This window comes from Carassius carassius, chromosome 18 (genome assembly GCF_963082965.1).
Source record: "Carassius carassius chromosome 18, fCarCar2.1, whole genome shotgun sequence".
Taxonomy (NCBI): Eukaryota; Metazoa; Chordata; class Actinopteri; order Cypriniformes; family Cyprinidae; genus Carassius; species Carassius carassius.
This window is the reverse complement of record NC_081772.1, coordinates 439,884-452,827: the sequence shown is the minus strand read 5'-3', so window position 1 is coordinate 452,827 and position 12,944 is coordinate 439,884. Positions and strand designations below refer to the sequence as shown.

At 41.2% G+C, this 12,944-nt stretch overlaps 2 protein-coding genes across 4 annotated transcripts; both read left to right on the top strand.

The window, feature by feature from the left end:
• The first annotated feature begins 679 nt into the window (after positions 1–679).
• Positions 680–2,705, top strand: LOC132092029 (zona pellucida sperm-binding protein 4-like). The gene is made up of 8 exons (XM_059498084.1): positions 680–1,041; positions 1,119–1,306; positions 1,380–1,477; positions 1,545–1,702; positions 1,780–1,972; positions 2,034–2,181; positions 2,257–2,329; positions 2,408–2,705. Exons 1-8 carry the CDS (start codon positions 705–707, stop codon positions 2,629–2,631), a joined length of 1,419 nt encoding a protein of 472 aa, XP_059354067.1. The 5' UTR covers positions 680–704; the 3' UTR covers positions 2,632–2,705.
• A 5,199-nt stretch (positions 2,706–7,904) lies between these two features.
• On the top strand, positions 7,905–11,488 carry LOC132091740 (CLOCK-interacting pacemaker-like). Of its 3 annotated transcripts, none has more exons than XM_059497862.1 (5): positions 7,905–8,057; positions 8,869–8,932; positions 9,099–9,226; positions 9,313–9,428; positions 10,895–11,488. In XM_059497862.1, exons 3-5 carry the CDS (start codon positions 9,118–9,120, stop codon positions 11,480–11,482), a joined length of 813 nt encoding a protein of 270 aa, XP_059353845.1. In that variant the 5' UTR covers positions 7,905–8,057; positions 8,869–8,932; positions 9,099–9,117; the 3' UTR covers positions 11,483–11,488. The 3 variants fall into 3 exon arrangements, with proteins under 3 accessions (XP_059353845.1, XP_059353843.1, XP_059353844.1); XM_059497860.1 differs by lacking the exon at positions 7,905–8,057 and adding an exon at positions 8,130–8,238; XM_059497861.1 differs by lacking the exon at positions 7,905–8,057 and adding an exon at positions 8,142–8,239 and having other exon boundaries at positions 8,874–8,932.
• Positions 11,489–12,944: the final 1,456 nt, after the last annotated feature.

The following is a 12,944-nucleotide window of genomic DNA, read 5'->3' as shown; positions in this document are numbered from 1 at the left end:
GTTCTTCGAAGTCTGTGGCCTTCGAAGCGGGCTGGGACACAGCTTTCGACTGTGCTGTGTTGAAGGTGCAGGAAATTGTGATCATACCTATTAACAGTTTGTTTGAATTAAGTATTTGTTTATTAATCAAGACAAAAAGTTACGCTCAAGTTGTATTTTTCCTTCATTTTATGTTTGTTATTTGCCATGCCAGATGGACAATAAATGGATTGGCATATCTGACTTTATTTTGGACAATGACTTGATTTATTCAAGGTAACGCACGCGTCAGAAACAGACTACTAAATTCCATCTGTGTCCCTACAAGTATGTTCAACCATCTTTCTTTTGAGCCAGTCTGAAGATACAGGCCTGTATAATCTAAGATGTGTTTCAAAGTAGCCTACAAAACTATACAGAGTTGTCAAAACATCAACAATTAGATTCAGCAGATGAAGGATAAAACCAAGGATGAATTCAAAATGGCAGAAATAATAATACCATGTAATTTTAAATTAAGTAGGTTTAATATGTGGGGAAAAACAAGGAAAACTGAGTCTTAAGAACCAATGAGAATTACCCAGTTGCATGAGCTCACACTTGCGCAAGTCTGGAGAATCATAATTGTTAATGAAGATTGAGGGACTATAATTAATTAGCTGAAATCTGTAGAATACAAAAAGACCAATATGCAGTTTCTCAATAATGTGATTAGTTGTTGAACAATGGCTGTAAGTTGGTGTTTGGTTCAGGTATTAGCACTGTGTGCTCTCTGTCATGCTCTTCCAAAGAAGGGTAAGTGGAGTAAACTGCCCCAGAATCCTCAAGTTCTGATGCTCCAGCAAACTGACCAGCGGCTTCAGCAGCCAGTTCAACAGACTAATCAGCAGCTTCCTCAGAAGATTCAGTTTCAGAAGCCAGTAGCGAAGGCTGAGCCTTTGGACAGATGTGCTGTAGCTGATTCTGAGCAGATCCAATGTGGGCAACCTGGTATCAGTAGTGCTGAATGTGAAGCTATCAACTGCTGCTTTAGTGGACAGCAGTGTTACTATGGGAAGGCAGGTAAGAGTGAGTCAGGGTTCTGCTCTCAGTTAAACTGATCCTCAACATTAACCTGCCCTTGTACCCCTTTATTCCAGTGACTGTCCAGTGTATAAGAGATGGTCAGTTTGTGGTAGTGGTGGCTAGAGATGTTACACTGCCTCGACTGAGTCTGGATTCAGTCAGTTTACTGGGAGGATATGACCCAGCTTGCAGTCCTGTGGGGTCCACACCTTCCTTTGCTGTATACCAGTTCCCTGTGACTGCATGTGGCACAAGAGTGATGGTGAGTAGATGCTTATGGTTTTATTCTGCATGGCCTATGATGGACTGGATGCCAACGGTGTTGCTATTTGCAGGAGGACAGTGGTTATGTGGTGTATGAGAACCGAATGACCTCCTCGTATGAAGTGGGGACTGGACCACTTGGTTCAATCACAAGGGACAGCCACTTTGAGTAGGTGATCTATGCTGTTCTTATTTGGTAGTCTCCAACAAATGCTACAAGCTCACTGTCTGTCCAGGCTTCTCTTCCAGTGTAGGTACTCTGGCACTTCTGTGGAAGCTCTGGTTGTGGAGGTGAACACTGTTCCTCCACCTCCACCAGTAGCTGCCCCTGGACCCCTCAGGGTGGAGCTTAGACTGGCCAATGGCCAGTGTGTCACCAAAGGGTGTGCAGAAGGTATGGTCTTGTCCCATGTGTTCCTAGTATCTTTAGACTCCAGGTTGCAGCAGTGTTTAACCCCTGGTGTTCCTCAGGGGATGAGGCCTACACGTCCTACTACAGTGACGCTGATTATCCTGTCACAAAAGTCCTGCGGGAGCCTGTGTATGTTGAGGTGCACATTATGGAGAGGACTGACCCCAACATTGTCCTGATGCTGGGACACTGCTGGGCAACTTCCACCCCCAATCCACTCAGTCTACCCCAGTGGGACCTTCTGGTTGATGGGTGAGTAATGACAATGTTTATCCAGTTAGTCTGGGGCTTTTCTAACCTCTTTCCCTTTCAGATGCCCTTATCAGGATGACCGTTACCTGACCACATTGGTTCCAGTGACTGGATCTTCTGGTCTTCAGTTCCCAACCCACTACAAGCGCTTTATTGTGAAGATGTTCACGTTTGTGGATCCCACATCACTGGCTCCTCTGCAGGAAACTGTATGCCTCTTTTACTAGAACCTTTAACTTTACTCCTTTATAGATTCTGGCTTGACCCTGTTTCCTCCCTGTCAGATCTTCATCCACTGTAGTACAGCGGTGTGCCATCCGTCTTCTGGCTCCTGTGAGCAAAGCTGCGGCAGGACGAGTGAGTTCTTGCTCCCTCTTGATTAGAACTGAGAATTAAGTGGGCTTCAGTTAATTTTTTTTTTTTTTTTTCTTGCAGGAAGGGACACTCGTGTCAAGACCATCTCTAGTGAGCAGACCGTGGTTTCTAGTGGAGAAATTACACTCGTAAATCTGGTCTCTTTAATAAACCGTGTAAAACCAAAGATAACTGTCTCAATAGTGACATCACACACTGGAATGCCCACCTGGAGGGTGACCCAAAGCTTTGCTCCACTAACCACCAGTTATTTCCGCAGTTTGCATAATGAAGTAAGACGTTAAAAGGCAAGTGCAGTAAACGTCTTGTGTAATTTGCACAGGCAAACATTAACTCAATATAAACTGTCCGAAGTTTCCTAAAGGAAACTGCTGAACCATTAATTGAATGGTTCATTTTCTGACGTCTGCTTGCCTATGTACACTACACATGATTTAATATACGATTGACTTTGGTCTTTTAGTATTATGGTTTAAATGTATTAAGGCATGTTTAATGACTGAAATATTGCAGGTGGTGCTTAATAGTAATTTGAAATGGCCAAAACATGCATTTTGTTCAATTGAGAGGTAATCTAAATACTTTTGCCTGTGGCAGGGCTAGAAAACTGAAAGGCTTGTGTTGCAGTTCTATGGATGTTTTCCCATCCAGGTCTTTGAGGTTGTAACATGAAAACAATCAACTGGTATTGCCACGCAGAGTCTATGCCTCTTGCCAGTCCCCCAACTGTATTAAAGGGGTCATGAACTGGGAAACTATTGAACTACATCAGTTTTATTTTTGTTAGTGGTGGCTCCGACAGATCTATAGATAGCTAAAGTTACCTTTTTAGTAGATGAGAAACTCAACTCAAACATCGAAACATTCTTGAAATATGTTTACTAGAATGAAAGCAGCTGTTCTGGTGCTCGGTGCAAACTGGCTATGTACTAAAATATTGACAGATATCAGATATTCCTCACTGAATGTTATTACAGGACAGAAGAAATAGCTGCTCTAGTGTATGTAATTTGTAACGAAATACGTATGTATTTGAGCCCATCTTTGGATATAAAGACGGGTTTTAAAGAAGATGCTTGAGGTTTATAAGAAGGGTGTGTGAGACAGATCTCAGTTCTCTGCCTTGTGTCACTGGTCTCTCTCAAAAAATCATATTTTGTGAAGAAAAAAAAATATTAACTTGTTTATAAATTAAGTTATTCGACATTAAATTTAACTCAGCATCATCTAATCGGCTCATATCAGCCTTTTTATTTTATTTTTTTTGCAAATCAGCAGAATTTATTATTATTATAATTATTTTTTTTTTAGAAGCAGGGTTGTTTTTTTTCCCCCTCTGCATGAAGATATGAGCTCTTGAAAGTGTCGTGTTGATGCACTGATTGTTTCCTGGCTGTGTCACAATCAACAGTGAATGAAGGTCTGAGAGCTGCAGCTTTAACTGTTTGACAGTTGTGTTTGTGTTTCTCCTGAACTGTTGTTGTATGGGAAAGAGTTTCCAGTGTTTGGAGCATGCCGATGAAAGCCTCATTACTGTAGATGTGGAGCTCTCGTCCCTCTCTTATGGAGATCTGAGACCCTGTGTGTCCTAATTAATGTACAGCTCTGTGTGTGGGCGTACAGATGGCTCTGGTGATGAGCATCCTTCAGTCAGGCTTGGTTCAGTGCACAAACTCAATCATTCTGCGGCCAGAGCGCCTCGTCTCTCATGTGGACACCAAACGTGCCGTGCTGCGAGATGCTGTGGTGACAGACCCAGTTTAACAGCCGTGTGAAAATAAACATGAACTGACTGAAAGGCTAAGATATGTGTCTTATGAGGCAGTGAGACATCTGTTAGACTAAAAATATATATATTATTTTTTTTTCAGGATTCACAGAGGAATAGAAAATTCAAACGTAAAGCATTTATTTGAAATATAAATATTTTGGAACATTATAAATGTCTTTACTGTCACTTTAAATCAGCTTAATGCATCTTTGATGAATAAAAGTATTAATTTCTTACAGACTCCAAATGATTGAATGGTTGTGTTTCCACAGAAATATTGTGCAGCACAACTGTGTTCAACATTGATAATAATCAGAAATGTTTCTTGAGCAGTAAATCATCATATTTTCATGATTTCTGAAGATCATGTGACACTGAAGACTGGAGGAATGATGCTGAAAATACAGCGGAGCATCACAGAAATAAATTAAACTTTAACACAGATTCACACAGAAAACAGCTGCTTTAAGCTGTAATAATATTTCACAATTTTAACAATCTTAATTATCCCAGATATTTGACTGGTTTTACAGAAGTGAAGCTATAGCTTTTCTTTTGCTTTTAATACAAAGATGCATTTCAGCTTTATTTCTTGTTGTATATGAGTTTTGTAAAAAGTAGTTTTTATTAAAAAGCGGTTTGAGTTGAATTTCTTGTATGAAATGTGCTAAACAAATAAAGTTTTTGTATTATATTATTAATGACCCGTTTCTTTTTAAAAGGTTTTTACTATTCTGGGCTATTCCCATTCAAGAGGTAAGATTATTTTATATTATATCAAATTTTATACCCTTAATCCAAATGATAATTGAATTGACGGACTTTACACAGTTATTAAATCGAAATGAGTCAACGATCAACTGATATCATCTGAATAATGACTGTTGTCTTTTTAGAGCTACTTTACAGTAAAATCTAATTCTAATCTAATTTTATCTATCATTTCTTGACCTGATGAGCCTCATGATTTCTTTCATCAGTTGATAAGAAGTAGAGTCTGAGGTGTGTGTGTGTGTGTGTGTGTGTGTGCAGTGCTGCTGTTCCCCGAGGCGTGGGCCCGCAGTCAGTGTCGTTCTCTGGAGAGGATGGTGCAGGTGGAGCAGGAGTATCCCGGAGGAGTGGAGCACATCTACAGTCCTGGCTGTGTGCCGCTGCTGCGCTGCTCCGGATGCTGCAGCGATGACAAGCTGGTGTTTCCCCGTCAGCACACACAACATCAGCATCCAGGCACGAGCTCGGCTCACACACACACTCACACACACACTCACTGACTCTTATTATACACAAGGACCTTCCGGAAGAATCTTCATGCGGCTGTTTTCTGTGTAACAGCAGTTCATAGTGAACGTGACCGAAACATCCACAAGAACAAACATTATTATTGTTGTTATTATTATTTTGATTTTTTTTAAACTGTACATTTATTGAGTGTATTTGTATTGTGTTTAAATTCACTGCTACAGGTGACTATAGTGTGTGTGTGTGTGTGTGTGTGTGTGTGTGTGTGTGTGAGTGTGTGTGTGTATTGTTAGTTTTATAGTTAAAGTTTTTATAACAATATAAAAAATATTAAAACTATATATTGATCAAATATTTATTACTATTATTACTTCATTATAGTGACTAACATCTTTGTTCTGTTATCAGGTGACTTCTGAACACATTAAGTTATTAACCATAAATATAAAACAAACTTTATCATATATATATATATATATATATATACACAAACTTATTTTATTTTAGCGAGATGTCAAGGCATTATTTCTAAGCTGTTCCTTCATGCTGTAATGCTGAATGCTCTGTGTTCTTCATCAGCTGTTGAGGATGACTCCGGCGGAGAGGAGCAGAGAATATGTGCTGCTGTCCTTTCAGGAGCACCAGAGCTGTGAGTGCAGGTACACACACAATACACACACCTGTACACACACAATACACACACCATACACACACACAATACACACACCTGTACACACACACCTGCACACACAATACACACACCTGTACACACACACAATACACACACACAATACACACACCTGTACACACACACCTGCACACACAATACACACACCTGCACACACAATACACACACCTGTACACACACAATATACACACCTGTACACACACCTGCACACGCACTACACACACCTGTACACACAGTACAGACACCTATACACACACACCTACACAAAGTACACACACCTGTACACACACACCTGTACACACACAATACACACCTGTACACACACAATACACACCTGTACACACACACCTGCACACACACAATACACACACCTGTACACACACAATACACACACCATACACACACCATACACACACCTATACACACACACACACACAATACACACACCTATACACACCTGTACACACACCTGCACACACAGTACATACACCTGTACACACACACACCTGTTCACACACACACACACACTTGTACACATACACACACTTGTACACATACACACCTGTACAATTTACATTACATTTTACATTTATTCATTTAGCTGACGATTTTATCCAAAGCGACTTACAATTGCTATATATGTCAGAGGTCGCATGCCTCTGGAGCAACTAGGGGTTAAGTGTCTTGCTCAGGGACACACTGGTGTCTCACAGTGGATTTGAACCCGGGTCTCTCACACCAAAGGCATGTGTCTTATCCACTGCGCCAACACCACCCCACTGTACACACACCTGTCTCTCCACTGCGCTGCAGCTTGTTTTACATTTATTCAACTCTCTTATTTCCTGACATTCAGGCCCAGACGACACCACCTGAGAAATCAGCAGTGAGTATTGATTGATTGCTTGATGTGTCCTGCATGTAAATGACATACATGAAGGATGGGGATGTTCTTCTCCAGCAGGAGGAGACCGAAGGGCAAACGCAGGAGGAGACGGGGAGGGAGGACGGACAGAGATCGAGACTCTGCTGGGGGTCAGGTATGATAGATTTGACATAATTCATCATCTTCTAAGTTCTCAACCGTCACAGCAGATGCAGTTATGTAATAGTGCCGCTAAACCCATGTACATGTGTGTATATAACTTCTATATGTCTTTAATGCACTGCTGTAGATGTGATGATCATTATGGCCAATAGGCACCGAACGTCTTCATTCATCACACAAGCACTTCTGGACATTACTGTGGTCAGTCTGACCCGATCAGCCACAAAACCTGCTGTGGCTTGCAGACATCCAGAAACATTTGTGTTCGCACTGACTGATGAGATCTGAGAGATGTGTGTCACAGTAAAGCTGCTCAACTGAAGGTTATCAGGGAACACCTCAGTGCTGGGAAATCTTTCAGAAAATATTAAGAAGCAACTGGGTCTTGCAATGCAGTGCATGTTCATATCACGTGTGTTAATATATTTTATAAAACAATAAACTAACAGTATTTAAAAAAAATTCTACTTGTTTTATTTGATCAGAATGGAATGAGTGAATTTTATTTACGTTTCTGCGTTTAGCCGAAGCTTTTATATAAAGCGACTTATAAAAGAGAACATTTTAAATAATGTCTCATGTCATAAATTAAGGTGTTATTAGTGTTACATGACACATCTGACAGGAGACACTGCGCTCGAACACATTGTCCTCGCGTCGCTCGACAGTCACGTGTTTAAGATTAGTGTTTTGCGTCACTGGCCAATGCGAGGCAAGCTTGAAGAATGACGCTACCACTTCCGCCAACAGACCCACCCATTTTTTACCATAAAAGGAAAGCCCATAAACAAAGCACATTCACCCGATAAGCCCAGCCTCCTGCGATAAGGATAGGCCGGTCGGAGAGATTTAGTCGCCTGCGATTGGATTAGACCACAAGTCAATCACGTAGCCGGTAGCAACCACGTAACGCTGAAGAATCCAACGTAAATATAGCAAATGAATAACACGAACACCCTCCATTGTAAGTCTAAGGCAAACTTTATTTAGCTATTCAGATGCCTATTAATGCAGTTATGTGTGTCATAAATGTTAGACGTCAGTCGGGGGGCGGGGCTTGTGCGTCACAGGTCTCGTGTACAGCACCGTGTTGCCGCGACGGGAACGATCAGGGCGTCTGACCTACCACAAGCAGCCTGAACGCGGTAAGATGCTGCTGAACCGCACCGAGCGAGCACAGAACGCTGTTATAAGGCACTCTGAACGCCGGATCTGAGCGTGTTTTCATCATCTCTGGGGATTCCCGTTTCCCGGATGAAGTCACGGCGCGCACGTACTCTGTCACGAGCGACTCTCCGTGCTAAACCGCGCGTTCTGACCGGATGAACGTTTGTCAAAGTGCGTCGGATAAAAAGTTAGCATGCTTTTGAGGAGAAACTTAAACGACAGCTTTGCATTTAACATCTCTTTACTCTTGGCCCGTATCATCATGTCGTTTCAGCTTCGTTTCAACTGTTTTTATTTATTTATTTATTTATTTATTTATTTATTTATTTATGTTTACGTACTCGCACGATAAACAGCGATGATCTGTCCATAAGGCCGTTTGACAGCTAATGAGCGACTGACGCGATCCAGTGACGTCATGACGCTCGGTTTACAACAACCGTGATTATAATATCGTTAATAAATGACAATAACGCTAATAATTACTGTTTATTAAAAATATGATGTGTTGTAAAAACAGTAATAAGCTGTCGGTTGATGATCAGCGTGTTATTTTGGTATCTCTGAGTTTGCATACAGTGATGACGTTTTTGTTTATTTTTCCTCAGCCTATCTGGTGGCAGAAGATGACAGTTTTAAAGTAGAGGTCTATGGAAACCACTGAATAAAAAGGTAATTTTGACTTAACGTAAAAAGGTAATTTCCAAAGTTTGATGAACATTAAATATCTCACAGTTCTGATAAGAAAAATCAACGCATTCTCTCTTTTCCCCTTATAAAGAGTTATAAAGTCCGAACTAGATGTTTGTATCCTCACTGGTGCTGTCTGCTGTTTCAGACTCATACAGAGGAAGAGGATGAGCACGAGGATGAAGGACGACGGTCGTTCGAGAGCCATGGCCAGAGTTAAAAACAAAAGGATGGAGAAGTCCAAGCTGGAGTCTGAGAGGGACTCGGGCTTCTCAGGTGTGTAACGGAGAGCTTAGGGTTCTGTTCTGTTGATAATGAAGCGTGAGTGTTGGAGAAGAGCTTCAGCTGTGTGTTTCTGGCAGACGGTGGCTCTGAGCATTTGAGTGTGGACAGAGACGACGCGTCGAGCTCCAGATCACAGCTGACCCTGCAGAGCCTCTCACCCGTGATCTTCATGAACAATGTGCTGCTAAAGCAGGTGAGCTTCAGCCCTCCTGTGTCTCCTGCCGTCCGCACGGGTCTTAAGGGCTTGTTTTGAATAGAAAGTAATGACTCTGTAAATCCAGAAGCATTAGGATCACCGTGAACACAGCTTTATCTCACACCACATTAAGACAGGTCTGAGTTACCGTACAGTAGCGTTTAAAAGTTAGGCATCGGTAAGAGTTTTTAAAGTTTTTGTCAAGTCTCTTCTGCTCACCCAGGCTGCATTTATTTGAGGAAAAATACTGTAAAAATTGTGAAATATTATTACAGTTCAAAACCGCTGTTTTCTATGTTAATCTCTGTTAAAGTGTAATTAATTTATTTAAAGCGTTTCCTTGGTTACCGCTGTAAACAAAGAGCTGATGAACACTGCAGCAGGTGGAGCTTAATGCGTTTCCTTGGTTACCGCCGTAAACAAAGAGCTGATGAACACTGCAGCAGGTGGAACTTAATGCGTTTCCTTGGTTACCGCCATAAACAAAGAGCTGATGAACACTGCAGCAGGTGGAGCTTAAAGCGTTTCCTTGGTTACCGCCGTAAACAAAGAGCTGATGAACACTGCAGCAGGTGGAGCTTAAAGCGTTTCCTTGGTTACCGCCGTAAACAAAGAGCTGATGAACACTGCAGCAGGTGGAGCTTAAAGCGTTTCCTTGGTTACCGCCGTAAACAAAGAGCTGATGAACACTGCAGCAGGTGGAGCTTAAAGCGTTTCCTTGGTTACCGCCGTAAACAAAGAGCTGATGAACACTGCAGCAGGTGGAGCTTAAAGCGTTTCCTTGGTTACCGCCGTAAACAAAGAGCTGATGAACACTGCAGCAGGTGGAGCTTAAAGCGTTTCCTTGGTTACCGCTGTAAACAAAGAGCTGATGAACACTGCAGCAGGTGGATCTTAAAGCGTTTCCTTGGTTACCGCCGTAAACAAAGAGCTGATGAACACTGCAGCAGGTGGAGCTTAAAGCGTTTCCTTGGTTACCGCCGTAAACAAAGAGCTGATGAACACTGCAGCAGGTGGAGCTTAAAGCGTTTCCTTGGTTACCGCCGTAAACAAAGAGCTGATGAACACTGCAGCAGGTGGAGCTTAAAGCGTTTCCTTGGTTACCGCTGTAAACAAAGAGCTGATGAACACTGCAGCAGGTGAAGCTTAAAGCGTTTCCTTGGTTACCGCTGTAAACAAAGCAGTGCTGCATTTGTGAACTTTAATATGCTTCATACAGAGGCAAGATGAAAAGAAAAAATACCATCTAAACTTTTCTAAAGACAGTAAGTTTACCCTCAGACACACATTCATATAAACTCCTGCCTCTAAATGAATCATGATTTGTTTAGCATCTCAACCGATTTGATTCGTCACACATCTGAACCGATTTTTCAACCGGCTCTCTGTGAATCGTTACATCCCTTTATATTTATACTCATAACAACAATGACTACATTTAATATTTGTGGTTTTGTCTGCAGTCTGGTGAAACCCCTTCTTCTCTGAAGCCCTGGGCGTTCAGTCCGGCGGTGGTTCCTCAGTCTCAGGTGGTCTTCCTTCAACCCGTCGTCCCACAGAGATCCGGCCCGGTGCCCAAGGGACCCCCGTCCAAACGCCGCAGACACAGAAAGTACCTCCCTATCCTTAAATCCTACCCCAAAATCGCTCCTCATCCCGGAGACGCGGGCCCTAAGATCAGCAGCAGCAGCGGTTCCCCTCGCGGTCAGAAAGACTCGTTACCCAGCGCTCTTCCAGCATCTGAACCCACAGACGGCTCCCCGCAGACGCTGGACACCGATGCACACTCTCTTAACACGGACAGCAAGATCAAGCGCTTCTGCAACACGTACAACATCCTCAGCAAGTCAGGCCTGCTGGACATCACGCTGCGCACGAAAGAGCTGATCCGGCAGAACCGGCGGACGCAGACGGAGCTGGATCTCCTGCGAGAACACACCGACCTGTTCATGCAAGCGCTGCAGACCGGAGACTCGGTCATCTGGAGCCGGCTGCTGACCAGCACACAAGAGCAGGACCACGAGAAACACAGGACTGTCCAGCTGAAGTGAGCCGAAGACACCGCGCAGCTTCGTCAGAGTTGTCCAGCGATCACACTTTTAACTAGCCTTAAACGAGTTCAGTGCATAAGCTCTTTACACTCTCTAACAGAAACATTAATATTAGGCCTCATGTGTGAGATCTACAGTAGAGCGTATTTCAGGACATCACAGAATGAGACAAAGAAACAAGAAAAGAGACTCTTCACTTGGTTTGGATCTGATGTTCTGTGGGATGTGGGATCTTCGAGAGTCAGAAGTGTCTCTTGTAAGTTAAATAAGATGCGGTTTTGTGTATAAAGATGTTCTTTTCTATGTTTTTGTCTGTTTGATGAAGTGTGAGTTAAGCAGAACTGTGAAGGGTTTCGTGTCATTTATCAGCTCCATAATGTGCTTTTATATTAACACCGCATTAGATTGAATTATAATCATCATCAGTAATACTGTACATACTGTACAAGACATCGCTCGGAAATACATCAGGAGATGAATCAACATTTCTCAGCTGTAAATATTCACTTTATCTACTGATTATTTGTTTTTTACATTTAATTTTTTAAGCTGTTTTTTTTTATTTCCCACGTTTTAATGTTTAAGACATGTTTTACTGAGAAGTACTCTGTGAAATGTTTTCATTTATGTCATAAAGTTATTAAAATAATTTTGGTTGTCAGATGTGTCCATGGATCTCGTCTTTAGCAAATAAAAAATATAAATATAAATGTAATACAAATTTAAATAAAACTTAAAAACATAATTACTAAATAAAATAAACATTAAATTAAATATACAGAAAGGCCAGGAAACATTTTTTTATTTTCATATATTTTTAACGATGTATTAAAATAAACCTATATATATATATATATATAAACAATACAAAAAAATGTGTAGGCATATTAAAAATATATATTGTTTATTTCTTAAACGAATAAAAATGGCAAGAATATAATAACTAAATTGATACTTATATTTAACTAAAATTTAAAAGTGGAAAATAAAATGACATTAATATTTACTTAGTAACATTTTACTCAAAGTAGAACAACAACAGTATTTAAGAAAAATAATATTGTCAAATTATTATGTGCTCTGATATTTTCCATTGTAAATATATTGTTTTCTGGTTATCAGAAATGAGCACAAATAAATCAAAAAGCATTTAGTTGCTAATAACAAAAACATTCGCATCAAATGTATTTAATTTAAAATACAAAATACTGGCGTAAGAAATGTGTTTATATAAAAATTAAATACGTATTTTAAATACACGTAGGCCTGGTTCTCAAAGCGTATAGCTTAGTGAAAAACACACCATTGTTTACTAAAATAAACCAGTCTATCCTACACTTTCCCATTGATGTTTTCTTCACCCGGAAGTACGTCCCAGTCTCCCTCCGCGAGCCGGAAGTGCTCGGGATCCGTCTTTGTGTTTGTGTTTATCTCCGCTGCTCGCTCCAGAACAGCGCGCCGG